This window comes from Dermacentor variabilis, chromosome 3 (assembly GCF_050947875.1).
Source record: "Dermacentor variabilis isolate Ectoservices chromosome 3, ASM5094787v1, whole genome shotgun sequence".
NCBI lineage: Eukaryota > Metazoa > Arthropoda > Arachnida > Ixodida > Ixodidae > Dermacentor > Dermacentor variabilis.
In genome coordinates, this window is record NC_134570.1 from 228,462,367 (window position 1) to 228,482,743 (window position 20,377).

At 46.2% G+C, this 20,377-nt stretch overlaps 1 protein-coding gene across 2 annotated transcripts in view; it reads left to right on the forward strand.

Annotated features, from left to right (window-relative positions):
• Positions 1-15,731: 15,731 nt before the first annotated feature.
• The window catches only part of LOC142576686 (glutaryl-CoA dehydrogenase, mitochondrial), an 88,762-nt gene continuing 84,116 nt past the window's right edge, over positions 15,732-20,377 (forward strand). The window contains exon 1 of one of the 2 annotated variants that reach the window (XM_075686919.1): positions 15,732-16,110. In XM_075686919.1, the coding sequence (XP_075543034.1) occupies positions 16,056-16,110 (55 nt within the window). In that variant the 5' untranslated portion in view covers positions 15,732-16,055. The remainder of the gene's footprint in view (positions 16,111-20,377) is intronic. The other variant, XM_075686918.1, reaches the window with a different exon arrangement.

Consider the following 20,377-nt stretch of genomic DNA (forward strand, 5'->3'; position numbering starts at 1 on the left):
GGGTGTGTCAGTAGATTCCTGTTGTACAGATGCTCATAATAAACTTCACTAAACTTGAACTTGATAATAAACTTGAAGGCAAATGGGACATTGATGCATTGTATTTTTGAACATTTATTGTACACATACAATATATGTTACACTTTGCAGTGCTACAGAGCGTATTTTGAAGCTTCCCCCTATATTTTGCACCTTTAATTACGTATGTGTTGTGTGGCCCTCAATGCAGTTCATGTTGTAGCAGCTGCTTTGTCTGTGTATCGCACATTGGCTTAAGCTCGTGATATCCACATACTTCTCTCACATACACAAATTAAAGTTCTATGTAGTCCTCAGTGTTACAGCAAAAAATGAAAGTAAACAATCCGATCGTGGAATTGTGTTTAATACAGTGATTCCTATGACAGTTACTGACAAGTTGACAACTTGAACTGGTCAATTGGTCCATAGCCTCCTCTATTTTTCAAAAATAAAGGAGGCTATGGATCCGTCATGGCAAGGAATTGTATGTATACATAAAAAGAGGGGGGTATGTGTGTGTGTGTTTGTAGTAGGGGGTATAGGATTAGGGCGGTACGAAAAAATGTACCAACACCGTCCTCTAGACTCATTGCGTTAAGGTACCGTAACAAAGCGTATTATGCATAAAGTTCACACAACCAACTCTGATATTACTGCACACGCCAGGCGACGCGAGCTACATTTGTCATGACGCATTCGCGACTGCACCGGATGCCCTCCATGTTATTCTGTTTAATCGTGCACACTGCACCTAGGCAAAAGAAAGATCATGGGCGCAGGTGCCTTTAAGGTATCTCGACCTTGCGAGGCTCTGCTGCGCGTGCCAGGGGAGCTGTCCGTGCGAACACTCCCTGGCACACACCTGCCTCGGCGGCCCCAACCTACGTACCGTTCTGCTTCGAGCTTTGGCTTTGATGTGTTTCCTTTCTTTAACGCTGCGAGCTCGGTACTTTCCAGTAACGAACAGCACGCGCGTTATCAGCATGATAGCATTGCCGACAGGAAATGTTGTCATGCTGATAACGCGCGTGCCGTTCGTTACTGGAAAGTACCAAGTTCGCAGCGTTAAAGAAAGGAAACGCATCAAGGCAGATGACGATTATGCTATCATGCTGATAACGCGCGTGCCGTTCGTTACTGGAAAGTACCGGGCTCGCAGCGTTAAAGAAAGGAAACGCATCAAGGCAGATGACGATTATCGTCGTGTGGCAGAAGGGGCACGTAGAGTGAAGGAAGAAGAAGCATGTGCTTGCTGCGGTAAAGCTAGGGAAACTACGGAGCATGTTTTATTAGAATGTGAAGACGTCTACCCAGCGGTCGATTTAGGCACCACTGGCCTCCTTGAAGCCCTTGGATTCAGAGGGAGCAGTGGTAAAGCAAACATGTCCGCAATAGACATTAGTAAGAGGCGATTCGAGGATTGGTGGAAGAAAAGTAGGTAAACGACAAAAGACGGAGACGTACAAAAGCACAGCTCGGAATAGGGGATCAGAAAATTTGGGCGTGGTAGTTCAGTGTTTTTTTTTTCATTGTTTAACCTAGGTAGGATATTAGGCAGTATACACTCTTAGGCAAAGTTACACCCTTTGGCTTGCCCCTTCTGCCACACAACAATAATCGTTATCTGCCTTGTTGCGTTTCCTTTCTTTAACGCTGCCAGCCCGGAACTTTCCAGTAATGAACGCACGCGCGTTATCAGAAGGGGCACTCCAAAGGGTGTAAACTGTTCTATGCTGATAACGGGCGTGCCGTATATATGGCATTATATATGCCGCGCAGAAATATTTTACCCGCAACAAATGTGAGGACTACCGCTCTCTTCTTTTGCAGAACTCTAGTGTCAGTAGCAGAGTATCAAAATTCACAAATTTATGACAGGGGAGCATTGCTGTATCCCTTCAAGTTGATTTTTGAAGCGTCAAAGAAGCTTGGGGGAATATATTTACAACCTTCTTCAGCAAAGAGGAGTTTTGCAGCGACAGCATAATTGTCATGATTCTAGTGAAAGCTTTAAATTTAATTGGCTATGCCATAGACTGCAGATTACATGCTGATGATTTCACATCAGCAGTTCAGCGTTTTTATGTCCTTACAAGGCTGCAATATTATGTTAAAGGTCTCAGTCAGTGAAGAGAAGCACGACGATAACCCTGCCATATATAATGGATGAGGCGGTCATCGCTCCTTTTCTCCACATAAGCCTGGTGCTCTGCCGGAGTCATGGAGGAAGGAAACTGAGGACTAGCCCTACCCCAAGGAGGAAGGAAACTAAGGAGAGGCCCTACCCCCTCCGCGCGCTAGGAGAAAAGTGTGGCGGAAATGACGTAATATGTTTAAATTTTTTTTGCTGCTTTTTATTATTATTATTCATTTTTTTTTTTTTTTTGCTGTATGGCCACGCCTTTTGGGCCACAATGGCGGCGTTGTTATGGTTTTGAGCGCTCACACGTGTTGCTCTGGTAGGTTTCGTGCCGTGGCAAAGGCGCTGTGTGGGCGGGTTTGCGTTAGTCACCGTGTCTTGTTGCGCTGTGTTACCTGCACCGTGCTCTGCCGGATGTTGCTGTGGCCATGTGGGACAGGAGGAACTAAAGCTCGTGAAATGAACGCGCATATGTAACGCTGTACGCAATGTACCGCGCCACGGCACTGACAACGGACGAAGGAATATCCGCGGGAAATTTTGCCTCCACTTCAGCGGAATCATGCTAACGTGCCATCGCAGACTGAAACCGATCCGTTTCAGAATCTGCACAGTGAATGCCTTGCAGGTGAGTGATTCCTGCTTTTGACAGCGCATGTTGCATTTGCGGCACGAACAGTGTCACCGGGAAACCTGATAATGAAGAATCACGACCATATGTATTAGATGATAACTTATACTGTGCGAATAAAATATGTTACTGTTATATTATAACTATAGAATTATTGTCGCTATGTGAATGAGTGTATCAAAAATTCTAGTTTTTCCTCCAATAAAACACCAACCACATAAGGAAATTTACTTACAGGTGAAAAGATATGGGCGGTCCACTTTTCGGCGTGCTCGACTTGCATCCTGGCACACAACAACTAGGCATTGGATGAGCGGATACCTAGGCACGCGTCCGCACAACTCGTGCGCGGAACGAAAACTGAAAAAACGGTGCCTTTCGCGCATCGTTCGCTGGGAAAGAAACGCAGAAAAAGCAGTCACGGCCAGTCGACTCTTCATCCGGGACGGCTGCTTTGACTTATTAAGGAACGAATCCTCCCTACCACAAGCTTATCTCATCTGTGCGTGCGAGAAGCGCAGGGAAGTGAAGGTTAGCGTATGCGCTGCAAGAATATGCAAGGCTCCACAGAATGTACACCTGCGAACACGTCGAACGGCTAGCTATTCCATGCTCCCACGTAGGCCGGGTCCACGCGCGTATTGTTCGGCACCGTGCGCCGGCCAGTCGACTCTGCATCCGGGAAGATGGGAAAGAAGCGGCTGCTTTGACTAGGGGTGTGCGAATATTCGAAATTTCGAATACGAATCGAATATTTTCCTTATTCGAAGCGTATCCGATTCGAGAAATGCATATTCGGAAATTCACGAATATTCGAGGACGGCCGAATAACGGTGGAAACGGCGAATATTCGTATAGACTGCGAATAATTGAGCAATTAACCAATTGTATGCTTGCTCCGCATTCTCATGTTTATTAACTGAGAACTTCGCATGATCCGCTCATTATCTGTATTCTCTGTTTCAGTCTATTTGCTTCAGGCCCTTGAGACATGGTCAGTTTGGTTTCTTTTTCACCAAGCTTTATAATTCCAATTATATTTGGAATGCCCCATTGCCTTGAAGGTTGCAAAGGCAACTCAGGGTTTGCTAACATTGTTGCAAAATGTATCAAGGCTCTTTGTGCGGAGTGCGAATTTGATGAAGTGGCCAGCCTAGGCATATTTCTTGATCCGCGCTTTAAGACCAGTGTTCATCAGGCATCTGGTCAGATGACCTGGCTGAAAGGCCTTGTGACAAGGGAGCTCCAGGCAGCTGTCGTGGAACACCGTGGGGACACTGCCGTGCCAGCGTCGACTTCGTGTCCACTGGTGGCATCGAGTGTATGGAATACTTTTGACGATCTAGTGACGAACAAAGAGAAGACACATTTGGCATCTGCCCCTGAGAGGGAAGTTACAGACTACGCGGAAAAGCCTCTTCTGGAAAGGGGCATGAATCCTTGTGAGTGGTGGCAGTCCATTGGCCGCTTCAGGTACCCGCTTTTAAGTGCACTCGCCCGGAAGTACTTGGCGATCCCTGCCACCTCAGTTCCTAGCGAAAGAATCTTTTCTACCGGTAGAAATGTGACAGTGCATAGAGAGCGTTTGCTTTCTGACCATATTGAGCAGTTAATTTTCCTTCACGACAATCTGTAACAAGCGTTTTACCTGATTGAGAGCATTACCTGAGTCCATTATCTATAATGAGTACCTCTTTAATTTGAAGCAACCTTGTAAAATGCAATATTACTTTTAAAAGGGTAATAAAGCTATTGTTACCGCTCTTGAAATTTTTTAATACTACACATGTATTCGATATTCGAAGAGAGTTTTTCTCCTTATTCGTATTCGATTCGTATTGGAAATTTTCAATATTCGCACACCCCTAGCTTTGACTTATTAAGGAAATAATCCTCCCTACCGCAGGCGTACCTTATCAGTGCGCGCGCGAAGCTCAGGGAAGGTCAGCGGATGCGCCGCAAGGCTCCACAGAGCGTAGCTGCGAACACAGCAAACGGCTGTTCCATGGTCGCAGGTAGGCCGGTTCCGCGCGCGTACTGTTCTGCATTGTGCGCCGGCTATCGCAAAACTTTGGTTCCGTGACGCTTCACTTGCCGTGCGAAGAAGGCACCTCAAGCCGCAGTCAATGAACCTAAACGCGGAGTCAGAAATGACATTCTGCCTCCTCGCCGGCGCGCTGTCGAAGTGATGCGCGGCCACCCGAAGTTTGTTCAATAAAGCACGACGATTCCTCAAGCGAGAATGTGTTTGTGCTCATAAACTCCAAATGGATCGCAAATGGGTTGGTGTGTACGTCGTACGTGTCTCCAGTGCGTTCTTGCAGTGCAGTAAGAATGCGTACATCTTTTTTTGCGTCGCCAGACGTCTAGCTCGCAAGACCGCATGAGAGCCCCAGCAAGCCCAAGCAGAGAAAAGCAAGTAGAAGGCAGCGATAAAGGGGACCTTTTTTAAAAAAAAACAGGCAAGAGCTGGGTAGCGGCCGGTACCTGCGGTTAATGAGAACAGTTCAGTTGGTTACATTTAAGACATGTTTATTTTCATAAAAGCCGGTAAAAGCAGCCGATTCGACCTCACGGTCCAATTTGCGAAGTTCATTATGAACTTCTTTTAACACGGGTTCGGCAACGGCAACGCAATGAGACATCGCTATTGTTTAGTATTGCTGCGGAGCGAGCGCGTGCGCTCCGCGCGCGAAACCACGCCCAGCGCGGCGTGCTTTTGCTTCACAAAGAGTGACGTCAGGGCCTCTCCTTAGTTTCCTTCCTCCGTGGTACAGCCCGTGCGAGTGCAGCGCCGTCGTATACATCCGGGACCTGTCTACGCTCGCGGCTTCAAAGCAGTCCGTGGCAACGTTCTTAGACATCATAGAGTTACTATACTTCTACTAACTCTATGTTAGACATACTCCAGTTTCGCAGCTCCGCTCGGGAGATGGCCGATGGTCACGCGAACTAGCGACGCTGCGATCGTGTCTTTCGTCACTTTTTGTTTCGTTTCTGATAGAAGTTTCTTCATTTCTGGTAGATTGCCGTTTTATATTTTGAGAAGTAGTTATTTCACAGTTCTTAATTTTGAGCCTCTTTGTGAAATATTGTGATATCTGAGCTATGAATTGTAAATGCGTTTCTGGTAAGGAACTTGAAACTTCACTTCTGCTTTCACTTCTGGTTTCATGTTGGTTGCGCTGCACCGTCAGTCGCTATCCTTCTCCGTTTTGTAGGTGTTGTGTGATGTGTCGCGATTTGCTCTCTTGAAAAGCTTCTTGAAGAAGCGTTTCCGCATCTCATGACAGCAAGAAGTTCCCTATGCCGTGCTGTTTTGCCCCCGGCTGCACGAGCGGCCTTAGACACGATGCCGCTGGTCACCATTTTTTCGCACCGCCGCAAGACGCTGGAGAGTTTAAAAGTTGGGGGCGCATGCTACACCGAAAATACAAACGCCTCACAAACAAATCAAAAGTGTGTGAACGCCACTTTGAGGACGACGACATTTTGAAATACTACAAGCATGTTGTGGGTAACAAAGAAATATTGATTCCTCGCGGGAAATGGATGCTTGTTCCCGGCGCACTTCCTCGGCTATTTCCTGGGCTGCCTGAGCACATCTCAAAGCCAAGAAGTGTGAAGCGAAAGCGACGTCCACCAAAAGAACGAGCGCAAGTGCCGGCAAGTACATCGGGCGAAGCTTGAAGTGACAGCGCTTCAACTTCAAACCTGCTGTTGGGCTTGGAAGAAGGAACTTCAGAAATATGCGCTACACACTTTGCGCTTAACGAGCTCACGAACGTGACACTGCCTTCTGCGCTCTGGAAGTTCGAAATTGTTGAGGACGACGCAACACAGAAGCGATGTGGAGTATTTTATATGAGGCAACTGGTAGCCGGGCATCTGCGAGTAATGAAAACGGTTGTGCTTGAATAGGATAATACTTGCTGCATAAACGGCTACAGCAAAATTCACAAGAGGCTATTTCGAGCTGCGACTAGCATTGCAAGTGTGGAAAGAATCCTGAGAGAAGCAGACAGCTTGAACATATGTGCGGGCGTGAAAGCAGGCCAGCGTGACTCGGGGACATCAGATAATATGCATCACAATCAGTGCAATGTACTTACAAAGCAACCATACGCCTAGTGCACAGCCTATAGAGCCGCCACTGAAAGCCACCTAGCGGACGCTGCCAACAGTACACGCGGGAGCAGTAGCAGACGACAACCCTTTGCAGCAAGGATGGCTAAAGTTCGCGGCTGCGATTTCTCCTTTGTTCGGGTGCCAGGGCGCTTATTCTGTGGTGACAACTGTAAGGAAGATGCTGACTTCTGTGCGAGCGGGTATGAACACGATGTTACCGGCGTTTGGGACAACATGGTCCACATACGTGCAGTGTGTCCCGCAGACAAACGCCATGAACCCCATTTACATGACGTGGAGCTCATGTTCACTAGCCGATAAATTCTGTTGAGTGATGCGATCTCTCGATGGTTTTTTTTATTCTACCCTTGCCGCAATGTTGCTTCTGTACCTGAACAATATGCACCCGTCGTTAGTGCAGACTTATATCAAACAAATCCGCACGGTGCAATCTCTGCATATGCCGTTGTGAGTTTTCTGCCGATGAATACATGTGACATCGCCGAATAAGTGCAGTCGAAGTCGCCTCAAGAAGAGTAATTGCCAATTTATTGATGGAACGCGTACACTAGCCAACGAAGTCTCCAAACACACGGGTTAATAAAAGCGCGTGTTAGTGCTGTACCGCCCATGCAATTCTGCTGCATACGCCGATGAACTACCGTTCCCGCTGCAGTTTGTGCAATTTTAAATTCCCCCAAGGGAGCTGCTTGGAAATGTACAAAGCTAAAGACTGAATAACTTTTCAGCACTTTTTTATATTACTAGAGAGAGGCGCCACATGATATATTTAAAGGCAGAGCAGCGCCAGTCAAAGTAGATGAGCGCTGGCGGCAAGGCCCGGTTTAGTCGTCTGCAGCGTAACTATAGAATTCAGTTGAGTACAAAACCCACATGCAAGAAGGGACTACGTTGTGAAACAAACAAATCACTCAGCGTGTTAAGTTTGCTCAGGCAGCATCGATGTGTGATGACTTCCCAAGCGGGACGCGAACTTTTCAGCGAGAAATGGAACAAAAATACCATATGCAGCAGCTATTAGCAATTCTTGCCTTGAACTACCTATTTTCTAAACACATTTCCAAAAACGCAAACAATATCTAAGATGCCCTCGGGCAGAAAGAATAAAGCTGTTAAAGAAGCACTTCCTTGGTATCATTCCGTTAAGACACAGCGTGATTTATACCCTTTACAAACAAGGCAAGGTGAAAACTTCGCAGCTCAAAAGAATCGACAAGAGTTATGCATGGGGCAACTAGCAACAGTTAAACATGTGCGAAACCACGCATAAAATAGATGTAGAAACATGAAGTGCCCGACAGCTGGTGCGAGGATTTACCGCGCCACATGAAACCAACAATTTCAGTTCTTGCAAACTTCAGTAGCTTTAACATACAAAGCAATGCGCTCGTGCAGTCGTGCTGCCTAGCTAGCGCAACGCGGTAAAGAAGCGGAAAACAATATAAGCGGCAAACAGCATTCCGAACTTTAGCGAAATGCCTTTAAACCTCATGCTGCACTGCAGACGAACTTCGTTGCTCACGCGTCTAACTATGATCGAGTGGAAAAAAACACCGACGAGACAAAGGAAAGGATGAGAACAAGAAATTTCCTTTCGAAGCGACGATCCATTCTTGCTAACGTTGCTCCCGCTGATGAGGCTGTGCCGGGAATGATTAGAACCGCATCGCCGGCACGTTTTCACCGGTATTTGAGCCCCCCACCCTGCAACAATTCTTCTTCGACATTTCCTGAAGCTTTGGCCACCCCACACGTGCGAATGGTGTTGCCTATCTTGCTCTGAAAACGTGAATAAGACAGAGAAGCACGATCAACGACACAACAAACTACGGCGCGCGCCAGGCTCCTCTCCCGCGTGTTCTGCGCAAGGCTGCCACCAGTGGCGCGTCCGTCGGCGTGCACGCCGCGTATAGCCTGCGTGCGTTGTCTCCGTCTACAGAGGAAACTTCGACTGAGCATTAAGGCTCCGAGCGCAACGCTCAAGCGATATCAGAAACTACGCAATGTGAAGAAGAGGCTGCTTAGGGAGCGCATCAAAAGCAAAAGAAGGAAATTTTGGCTCTGAAGAAAATGCTTTCTGAAATGCCCGATAACAGAATCGAGGAAGCGTTGGCCGAACTTCCGCCTTTGCAGCAACTTGCATTTATGACATCGTTTAAACAGTTGAAAGCAAAGTCTCCGTGTGGCGCGCGGTACAATGCGGACTGGCTTCTGAATTGTTTAATGCTAAGGATAGCGAGCCCTCGAGCATATAAGCTTCTGTCTGACATGAACATGCTGCCCTTGCCCTCCCTGAGCCGTCTCACACAAATACTGAAAGGAATACCACGCAAGTATGGTTTCAATCCTCTCTGTATGGAAGCTATTGGAAAACAGCTGGGCAACAGAGCAGACGGGAAGAAATTCGGCACACTGATTTTGGATGAAATTAAGTTACGCCGGGCGTACGATTTCAACAAGTCAACCTTCAAACTTGATGGTTTTATGGACTACGGCGGTATTTCAAATGAAGGAACTGACCAACTTGCAGATCATGCGCTCGTGCTGATGTTCGTACCACTTCTGGAGAACTGGGTGCAACCGATTGCCACCTTTGCCACGAAAGGTGCTGCGCCTGGCAAGATTTTAGCAGAGCTGGTGTTGCAAGCAGTAATGCAATTGCATAAACATGGTGCTATGGTGATCGCCTTAGTCAGTGACGGGGCTGGGAACAATCGCTCGATGTGGCAGCAGATGGGAATCAGCGGCAGCGTAACCTCACCTTCTCACAAGATTCCACATCCATGCCTGCCTGAGAGCGCGTACCTTTATTTCCTGTGTGATGTGCCACATGCCCTGAAGTGTGTACGCAACCATTTGCTCAAGCACAAATATGGACAGGTGAGCTAGCGTAGTTTATTCCATATATAACGTGTGCTGATTGGCGTCGATAACTGTTTTTCAGGATGGAGATTACCGCATAAACTTTGCCCACTATCAACTCCTCTATGAGTGCGAAAGAAATCATCATCTCAAAGTCGTCCCCAAGCTCTCAGCAATGCACATAAACCCCACAAACTTGCAGAGAATGAACGTGCGACTCGCTGCACAGGTGAGCGATTAAAAATAGTAATATGCCAAAATATAGAAGGTGGCTCTCTGTTGCTTTGTAAGTTTTTTTCAACTACAACTACTTTGTTTGCCTTCCACAGCTGTTCAGCCACAGTACTGCTATTGGATTGCAGTTATACAGGGCAGAAAGCGTTGAAGGCCTCCTAGACTCGGAGGGAACAGAAGCGTTTACAATGACAATGAATGACGTCTTTGATGCACTCAACACAAAGCATCCTGCAGAAGGAATACGAAAGGGCTCACCGAAGATTGAGGTACGCTTTAAGCCAGTGTACATGACGTTTTAATGGAAGCCCTACAGTTAGTGCAAACTATAAATTCATTTATTTGCGCAGATAATCAAGAAGTTTCTCGACCTGCTCAACATCACGGAACACAACTACCACCACCGAAACATGCTTATGTTTGCCTCGCGACAGACAACCGAAGCTTTGCGTGTTACGCTAATGTCGGTACTCGACATAATTGATGAGCTCCACGAAGCTGGTGTCCCCTACATACTGACAGTGAAGCTCAACCAAGATCCCCTAGAGGTAATGCGCAAATGCTTGTCGAAAATGTGGAGAGCAGTTGAATTTTTAATGCATGCACAAACCGCAAATGCAAAGTTTGTTTTATCGCGATTACTTCTATTACTGCACCATTAAATTAAAAAGTGCGCAGGCAAAATCACTCACAGAATGCTTTCCTTATTCATTTCAGAAATTTTTCGGAGTTGTCCGTTCATTTCATGGCGACAATGACCACCCATCCGTAGTTCAATTCAGCCAGATTTATAGGTTGTTGTCTTTGTTCACACCTGTGAAAAATTCAGTGAGAGGAAATTGCTCTGGCGCTCCCGATGGTGTACTGGTGTCTCTTCACGACAGCTTGGGGCAAAAGGCGAAGGCTGCTGCTGAGCTGAAAGGTGCAGTTGAAGCCAGTGGCGTAGCTAGGTCGTCTGGCACCCGGGGCCCACAGGTCTTCTGTCACCCTCCCCCCCCCGCGTGTAGTCGAGGAAGGCGAGGATATCGACAATTTCCGGGTTTAAGCACCAGCACAGCCGCCTTGGACACCGCGCACGTCCCCCGGGTCCCCCTCTCTTTCGCTTTCTTTCCCAGAGGTCGCGAATGCAGCAGGTATTGGCGGCGAGGAGTTACGGAGTCGCCATCTATCGGAAGCGCCTCTCTGGAGTAGTATGAGGGATCACGCGGCGCGCTCCTCATAGGTTTTGCTGCCATTGCTCACTGAAAACACCACGCGGGAGCTCTCCCGGAAATTTCTGTAAGTACTTTCTAAACGAGAGAAGTTTTTTATTGTCTAAATAATACTCTTGGGCAAACTGAAAGCACAGAATCGTTTACAGACGCTATCTCTTTACCGAATACGTACATTAAACGCCACTGTGCGCGGTCGCCGCGATTTAGTCTCCCGAACCGGCTTCTTGCGTGAAAGGTAGGCAAACGCCGAGACCAAACTATGTGAAATATGGTCTTATAGTGTGTGTATAACCATATGGGGCATAACAGAATGAAGCCTCAATGCAGCGATCGCACGGGTTCGCAGCGACCGACTGCGCGTATGCATGCATGTCCGCGCACAATGTTTTGCTTTCGCTCTGAGCGCATTTTCGCACCATGCCGTGAGCTTTAGGCCGCAGCATATGAGCATTTCACAGCAGTCTAGCAACCATTGTTGCGTGGACGCTATCAGAATTGTTCAAAAATAATTTTGTTTTAGAGACTTCGACGCCTACGCCGACTGTGATGTACCGTCGCGACGACTCAGTCTTCTTTTTTTTTTTGTCTTCCAAATTCTTGGACGTTTCAATATTATTTCTCGAGTTGCGTCGCACTATATGTTTATCCGTGTTCTCAGCGTGCGATTTCCCGCTGCTTCTTTTTTGGAATCCAGTGCATTAATTCATAACACAAACATAACCATATGCCATGCGTTCTTTTTTTGTGCTTCTTACCGCTCCCTATCCACTCCAGTGAACTTGCCAGTAAAAAGTTCGACAAGTTCATAGACCAAACCATCATGACATTAGTCGGGCAGCGGACTCGGGCGAGCGTCTCAGTGCGCGTTTTTCGAACATTGCAGACCCGGGGCCGAAGCAGAAATCTTCCTCGCGTCTGTGCTTGCAGCATACCCGAGTTGTAGCCGATGACTGTTTGCCGGTTTTGTTTCGAGAGCGAAGCTTCACGCAGCTTCTTGTCCTGCGGCTACGAATGAATAAGGCTGACACCGGGCTCCGTTGCGTACGTGCGGCACCGAGCAGTAGCCTACCATGTTGCGCACCTTCAAAGGCAGCCACTACCTATTCTAGTGCTTTCAATCGTTGTAAAGGAGACACTCGAAGCGGGACGATCCCGCCAATAAATGAGGACGCAGCATAAAAAAAGCCTTCTTCGGCGCTCCCGAAGCTGCCGACGCGGCCGCTATGTCCACGTGATCCCTAATAGCACGTCACGCCGATGGTGGCGTCAGCTTTTCCAGTGGTGGAGCTGTACCATAGTGGAGCTCGACGCTAATACACGCTGTTTTTTTCTGCGCCAAATAACACAGTTTGCTGCACTGATAACTTGTGATAAGCGCATGTGCACATCTTCTGTCAGACTGTAAGGCTTGGCAACCAATACAAATGCGGCATCGTGGCAAATACGGCTCACGTCACAAGTAAAACAAATTTATAAAGTTTTCATTACCAATTTTAGCGGCAACATTGCATTTGCAAAATTCAAGGCCGACATTTACATCTTGCCCAACAACAACTTCACGAATATCGTCGTAGTTTCTATGGCCCGCAGTATTTTGCCTGTGGGCAGCCCTGAACGAAAACGAAAATTAAATTGTGTCTCAGTGACGCTGATCTTCCCACCATATTAGAAAAACGGAAAACGCCACCTGCCTCCTTGCTGCGCGGCCGCCACTGTTATGACAATTACGACTTCTCTTTATTGTGATCAATAAAGCCTTGTTTTTATTTACTGCTATAAGGACAAACGTGATTACCCTAGCTGCGGTACCACCAAAAGATTGGGAACGGAATAGAGCACGCTTCGCGTCGATTCTTGGCTTCCCCATAAAAAAAAGGACCTCGATGAAGCCCGTGCCAGCGAAACCTGTTGGTCTGCACTCGCAATGGAGAGGGTTCAGGGTTCAACCTCACTGGTCCACTATTTCATATTTCTTTCGCTACTGCCATACTGGGCGCCGCCCGCAGTGCCAAAGTACTGTAGGTTGTAGCACCCAAAACGATTTTGTTTGAGAAATTTTTGTTGAGTTAATAACATGACTTTGAATCTTCAATTCTGGAATTGAAGTACTTCCTCTATAAGTACTAATTCGGGGAATATTAAGGATATGGTTATTACTTACCTGCCATATTTTTCACGCTACCGAGCTCCTAGTAATCACAGACACATAACTTCATGGAATATCCGGAAATATCCTTACAAAATTCACGTTTTTTTAAAAATTATGTGCAGCTGACACAGACACTGTACTTGACATGAAGTCACACAATAACAACAGTTTTCTGAAACTTTCGAGGGTAAGAAGGAAAGCGTGAAACATAACGGCAGGTTTCGCAGCGGCTTCTCGGAGCGAGCGGGAAAGGGGAAGTAAAAGCGAGCTGAACGTCACGGCGCGCGCGACTATATACAGCGTGTCGAGTCATACGCCGCCAAACTCTTCGGCCGCACCGAGTCTGAAGACGATCCAGAGAATCCCATTCGCGACTTTTGACGGTCGCTCTCAACGAACGCTTCGCCGTAAACGAGAGCGCCGGGCGCACTCGTTGAACGCCCTCTTGCTGCTGTCTTTGTTCGTCTTCGCTGCGCGTTCTGAACGGAAGAGGGACCCAAGAGCCTCAACGCCGTAGTGTATGTTTAGCGACTCCTGCTCCCAGCATGAACACACGGCGCACCCCACATGAAACATTCCGCCAAGGCGAATAGTTTAGCGACCATTTTGGGAATTAAATTTCTTAGCCCGCACATTCGTGCAATTATTTCATGGGGTGTTGATAGAGCTGCAGCCGACAATTCTGCGGCGCAACGCATCGGTTACATGAGCTCGAGCTACTGGATACCGGAGCATTCTTTGCCATTTGCGCCCAGTCAAGTCGGCGGAAAAAGAGGTCTCTTCAGGCATATGACACCCCCCCCCCCCCCTCCCACTGGCCCCTTGCACCCGGGGCCCACGGCCCCCCGGCCCCCCCTGTTGCTACGCTACTGGTTGAAGCAAAGCTATACAAGAAGCTCAGTGGGATGAGTCTTTCAGTAGGCCACATGGATGACTTGGGCGACCACGGGTACCAGAAATCAGGAACACAAGAAATGGTTGTATACTACCTGGCTGGATATACATTGAAGAAAGTTGCGAAATCCATGTCTTGCGAACGGTGTGTTGAATCACTGGAAAGTGCTTCTGTGCCACCAAGTGCGGGTGACCCACGACCCTCGCATAGCCTTTTGACAGAGCTGAGGTCATTCAAGCCAGGGTGCTTACGTGAACCTTCTTTCAGAATGTTCACCGTCATCAAACACACAGAAGAAATAATTCGTCACACACTCGACAGTAACGCAGTTTTTGGTGACTTATTTTGGAGCATCCTGGACGGGCTAGACAAAGCATCCGTGCCGGCACTAGGATGTGATAATCATTATGAGGAGGTGACTGCTAATGTCATCAAGTTCCATCTTGCCATGCGCACGCACTTCTTTTCCAGAAAAATGAACAGTGAGGCATCGTTGACAGAACAGGTGCAAGCAGCCAGAAAGAGAGCAAGATTGCTTTGAGCAAAAGTAGCTCAAAATTACTTTTTGGGGCACAAAGTAAATAAAAAGTGTCACTGTGTTTGTTGTTTGTTTTGTTCGTTAAAAAGAAAATGAATTAAGCTTTGACCTAAATAAATATATGTTCATAGTATTTAACTTCGTCCTTGTCACTGCTCACAGACCACGTCCAACTCATTTGCACGTCCCATAATATCCGCGGACAACTATAAAAAATACATGTGTCATTAAATTTACTAGGCGAAGAAGTGTTGACGGGTGTGGATCAATTCACCACAGCGTTGTCTCAAGCGACTGCTGGGCGTGATGCGTTAATGTCCCTACGTCTGCACAGGCGCTCGCCGTCTTTAATTAATGCACATCTTAAGAATAAGCAGCAAAAAACAAAGCCCCCGCTGAAGGGAGCACCGTAGCGCTTTTATAGGGAAAAAGTTGGTTGAAAAGCAGAATCATAGTGCACGACCGCTCATTTGCGGTGTAGATGCAGCCTCTAAAGACTAGCAAGACATGTCATTCAAAGGTCCTTGGCATAAAATATTGTTCAGCAGCCAAAACACAGTCGTCAAAGAGCGAACGGCACAGGCCAGTTGGGGAAAACGACCCACCGCAGAGATGACATCGCAGGAGTAGACGATGCGCGCTGCGTGAGAGATGCGTCACCGCAGCGCCGAAAGTGCATAGACACCGTGAAGTCCCCGTTACTTACGCGCGACAGGTTTTTCACAAAACTCAGACTGCATATCTAAACTACATTTACCGTCGGATGAGCGCCTACAGGTCTGTTGGTGCAAACGACGCGTCGCAGCAGGAGCAGACGACGCGCGGCGCATGACGAAAGACGCGACTGCAGCGCCGGTACTTTCAGTGACACCCGTTGCGGCCACGTCGGCCAATGGGCTCTCATAGGGAGCTGCGAAACTGAAGTACATCTAAGAACGTTGGTGCGTGGCGCGCTCCGCCGTCTGACTGCCACACTGCCCCTATTCTAGTACACTGTAGCGCAGGCGCCAATTTGTTTCACTAAGTTCAGCGTTACCCGTGGTCCTTGGATATTCTGCTTTGGTGGTGTCGTTGCGCCGCCAGGTGTTGTCTGGCGCCGCCCCCGATAGTGATTTCTTACTCCTGATAACGGCCGCCGGGCAACATCACGGGGTGTACTGTGCTCGCGCGTGCTACTCACCTGTTGCCGGAGGACCACGAAGGGCAGCGAAGGGCGACGACCATGCTGCGCTCGGTGGCACGCATTCTGCTGCGTGGCGCGGCCACGAGGCCGTCTTGTATCCTTGTGTTGTGCCCCTTCTAAAACTTTTCCAAATCACGTGATGGTCAGCTGACATAGATCGCGCGAACTTGCGCGCGTCGGGCTCTGATGAAATTGTATGTTATATTATATGCTGACAGTGATGAGGTAAGGGAGTCACTTTCGTGTGGGCCTTCGGAAGTGAGAGTGGAAGCTTCTGCAGACCAAGGAGGTTATAGAAAAACTGTTAGCGTGGAAACACCCGTAGCTTCTTACAAGGAAAGGTGAAGCCAATGCTTGCCCCTCTTTCATCATAAATAACCTTGTCTGGTGATCTCAGACAGATTACAGATTAAGTGCTTTGACTGTTATTATAATGCGTGGCTAATTAGAAAATAGAAGCTGGTTGCTCCCAACGAAAATTATAACTTCCTCAGAATATTGATGACATTCTTCCCAACACAATATGCCAGCATATTCATATTTCGCATTAAACCCAGTAATACAGAGATACACGTAGATAAGTATATGTCAGGTAAAATAAGCCACGATTAACCGAGGAGATTGATTAACTCATGAGAAGTCTGCGAAAAGCGCTTCTTTGCCATTTATTGTTTATTTATAGTTTTATTGTGCCCCTCCTGTGCGACTTTACCTTTGGGTTATCGTTTCCACTCCAGGAGTTTTTCTTTAACCTCCTTGGTGAAGACTCATGAACCCAGGAAGCCAGAGATGCGAAGCTGCCATACTTTAGGAATACTGATCAAGGGTTTGACCTTCCTTGAAAATTTAGGTATTCAGTAGTATTCGTTCAGTTTCAGTGAACAGTTTAGTGACAACAGGATGATGGGAACAAAACGGTTCAGATCAAATGGCATTCAGAAGTCTGCTTTGAGTTCAAAATATTCTTTTCCATGGTTCATGGTCACTATTTTTGTTGTACTTCAGCTTCTTAACATGGCTTCGGATATCTTTAGGACATTGCCACGTCTTGGATTACTCAACCATGGTTGTGGTAGGCTTGACAGCGCCTCGAAAAACAAGTATTATGCTTTTGGTTCTTGGCAGTGTTCCTTCCTTCTAGAGAAAGAAGGAACGCAATGACTGCCTCATTGTGGCCAACTTGTCTCCAAACAGAGGCAAATGTCATCAAGCATCAGAGTCTCCTGTTTAGCTTGCCGGCAGAAGCAGTTGAGTATGCTTTCATAATGTATGTCACCTTCCTGTTTCAATAAATGTCCATTTGTTTTGTTGTTGTTTTTTGATACTGTAGGCCTGTTAAAACGCTTGAGGAAAGAAATGGGGTACGAGGTCATAGTTGTTAGTAGTCCCAATTTACTTTAACATTAAGCAGATATTTAGTGCTGGTCAATTACTGCAGCATGAGTGTTTCACCTTAGTTCTTAAGCCATGTACGTGATGCAACAGAGTGCATCATAATGCGCCAGACATGATAAAAGATACAATAAAGACAGAAAAAATGTTTCTTTGCTAAAAGTTTATGAATAGGTTGAGATAGCCACATCGATCTTAAATTTTGCGTAAGCATCTCGTGCTCTCTAAGAACCACTATGGTCAACAAGGTCATTCTTGCCAAGAGTCAAGGTGTGGTGAAATGGTATGCTTTGAGCATATATATGTTTTGAAAAATAGGTTTGCCGTTTTGTTTCTAGGGCAACCATGCCATTAGAAAATAATTTACCATTAATGGTTCGTTTTAGTTATTTTCATTGCATATTTTTTTCCCTGAAGCACTTTAACAGACCTAGAATATAACATAACATAATACAAATTCACATTTATTGGCACAGGATGGTGGCATGCATTATGAAAGCATAATCAACAGCTTGCTATATCCACTGCACCCAAGCACTGGCTAGCTCATACCACCAGCTTTCACCCCTTAACTGCCGTGACCAATTCTGGAAAAAAAAAATATTTTAGAAGTGAAAAGAGAAAAAAATTGCAAGTCATTCTGTATAATTTTATTGTAAAAATTGCAAGAAACTGAACACACACACATGTGCAGAAATTGCCGAAAATTCACCAGTTATCTTGTCATTGGCAGTTAGGCAGTTAATGTCAAGAGTTGCTTGAGGTTGGCTTGTTAGGTGTGTAGTGGCCAGCTCAATGCCATGAGTGGACTCTGTAAATTGTAAAAAAATTATCGAAAAGGCAAAATTTGTGAGGACATGTGCTATAATACAATAAAATAAAGTCAACATCTTGTCTGCCTTCATTGTCTTGTCCCTGTGAGGCTTTGGCAACAGATTAACAGATGTGCTGTACAGAGCATGAAATCATGATGTGAATATCTGGGAAAGATCTACTAAAATCAGAGGAAAACTGCCATGCTTTTCCTGCTAGCCAATCAGAGTTCTGAAAAAAGAAGAAACACATAAAATAGATGGAACAGTTGGTTCATAAGTTGAGAGAACGACAGGACAAGGTGGGAAGGTCACAAGTGCTCTTCATGACATCTTTGTGTTAGGTAAAGAAAGGCCATGGAATTTCTAAAGCCAGCCACTATAAGTCACAAAGCTGCATTAACTGGAGTTTCACAAACATTCCAACAATTAAGGTGCCATGTATAGTAAAACAACTAACTAGCGCACATTTTGTGAACACACAGAGGAAAAGCCTCTTCAAAAGTTTCTTTGCATCGCATGCGTTCTATTTCCGTAGCTGCACCAAATTTTTAAAAATTACCTGTGGCAGATAGCACAATTCTAAACCTTGATCTAAATTACTCGATCAGGCGACCATTACTTCTATGAGAAATGAAAATAATTAAATAATTAGCATAAATGTTAACTTTTTAATTATTAACATTACGGCCACTTTTCAATCTATGAATTATAGCCAGTGAGTTTGCAAGGCATATTGTATTGTATTGGCATAGGTATTGCAAGGCATAAGAATGGGCTGGGGTGCGTTTGGCAGGCATTCCCAAATCATGAACAGCAGGTTGCCATTATCCCTCAAGAGAAAAGTATATAATAGCTGTGTCTTACCAGTACTCACCTACGGGGCAGAAACCTGGAGGCTTACTAAAAGGGTTCTACTCAAATTGAGGACGACACAACGAGCTATGGAAAGAAGAATGATAGGTGTAACGTTGAGGAATAAGAAAAGAGCAGATTGGGTGAGGGAACAAACGCGAGTTAATGACATCTTAGTTGAAATCAAGAAAAAGAAATGGGCATGGGCAGGACATGTAATGAGGAGGGAAGATAACCGATGGTCATTAAGGGTTACAGACTGGATCCCAAGGGAAGGGAAGCGTAGCAGGGGGCAGCAGAAAGTTAGGTGGGCGGATGAGATTAAGAAGTTTGCAGGGACGGCATGGCCACAATTAGTACATGACCGTGGTTGTTGGAGAAGCATGGGAGAGGCCTTTGCCCTGCAGTGGGCGCAACCAGGCTGATGATGATGATGATTCACTTGGAACGAATTCTCATGACTGCACCAGTTTTGAGATATTAATTTTCTAAGCGTCCGATGAAATGCATTGACATTCCAGTTGATTTAAAAAGAAAAACACTGTATCATTTATTGAAGCATAAAAGCAACTGGAACACCAGTTACTTTTACACCAATTTTTAAAAATTTGGTGCAGCTAAAGAAAAACACCCCGTAGATCAGCAGGCACAACATGGTGTCACGGTTGACTACATTTTCACCCATGTGTGCTTGTACACAGCTCTTAGAAACCAAAAAATGCTAGATAGTGAGACGACAGAGCCTTAATCTGCTAAAAAAATTAACAAGATGCTGGTGCAATGTGTGAAATCTCAAATTAAGAAACACTTATCATGTGACATTCAAGGGAATTTAGAATGCTCCACATGTTTCTATTGTGTCAAATAGCTCCTTCGTGCAGTCTTTGTGGTTTAATCTGGGCCTGCCTTCATTAAGGCAGGTCTGGCGATCATAGCAATGCAAAAATGTGGGCTGAGCAGCACAACTCGCACCAGGTATAGAGTAGGGCAGGTAAAGAAGTTACAGCAATTTGTTACTTTCACAAATAATGATTGAATAAGTGTGGGGATTTATCGGCATGCTGCCTAGCCCACTGGAAAGCAATGCTGCTGCCTTTAATGGTGATGCGCAGGTGTTGAAAAGGTAATGCCCAGGGGAACAACGCAGCTGTGCATTGTAGTGTGCAGCCTTGATAGTGATGCTTCGAGAATGTATAAATGCATGCTCACAGAAGAGTCGAAACTAACCTTAAGACCAGATTTTTTAAGGCAGCGGTGCACTTGTCAAGGACTACAAGCATTTGGGCAGAGGCTGGATGAAGG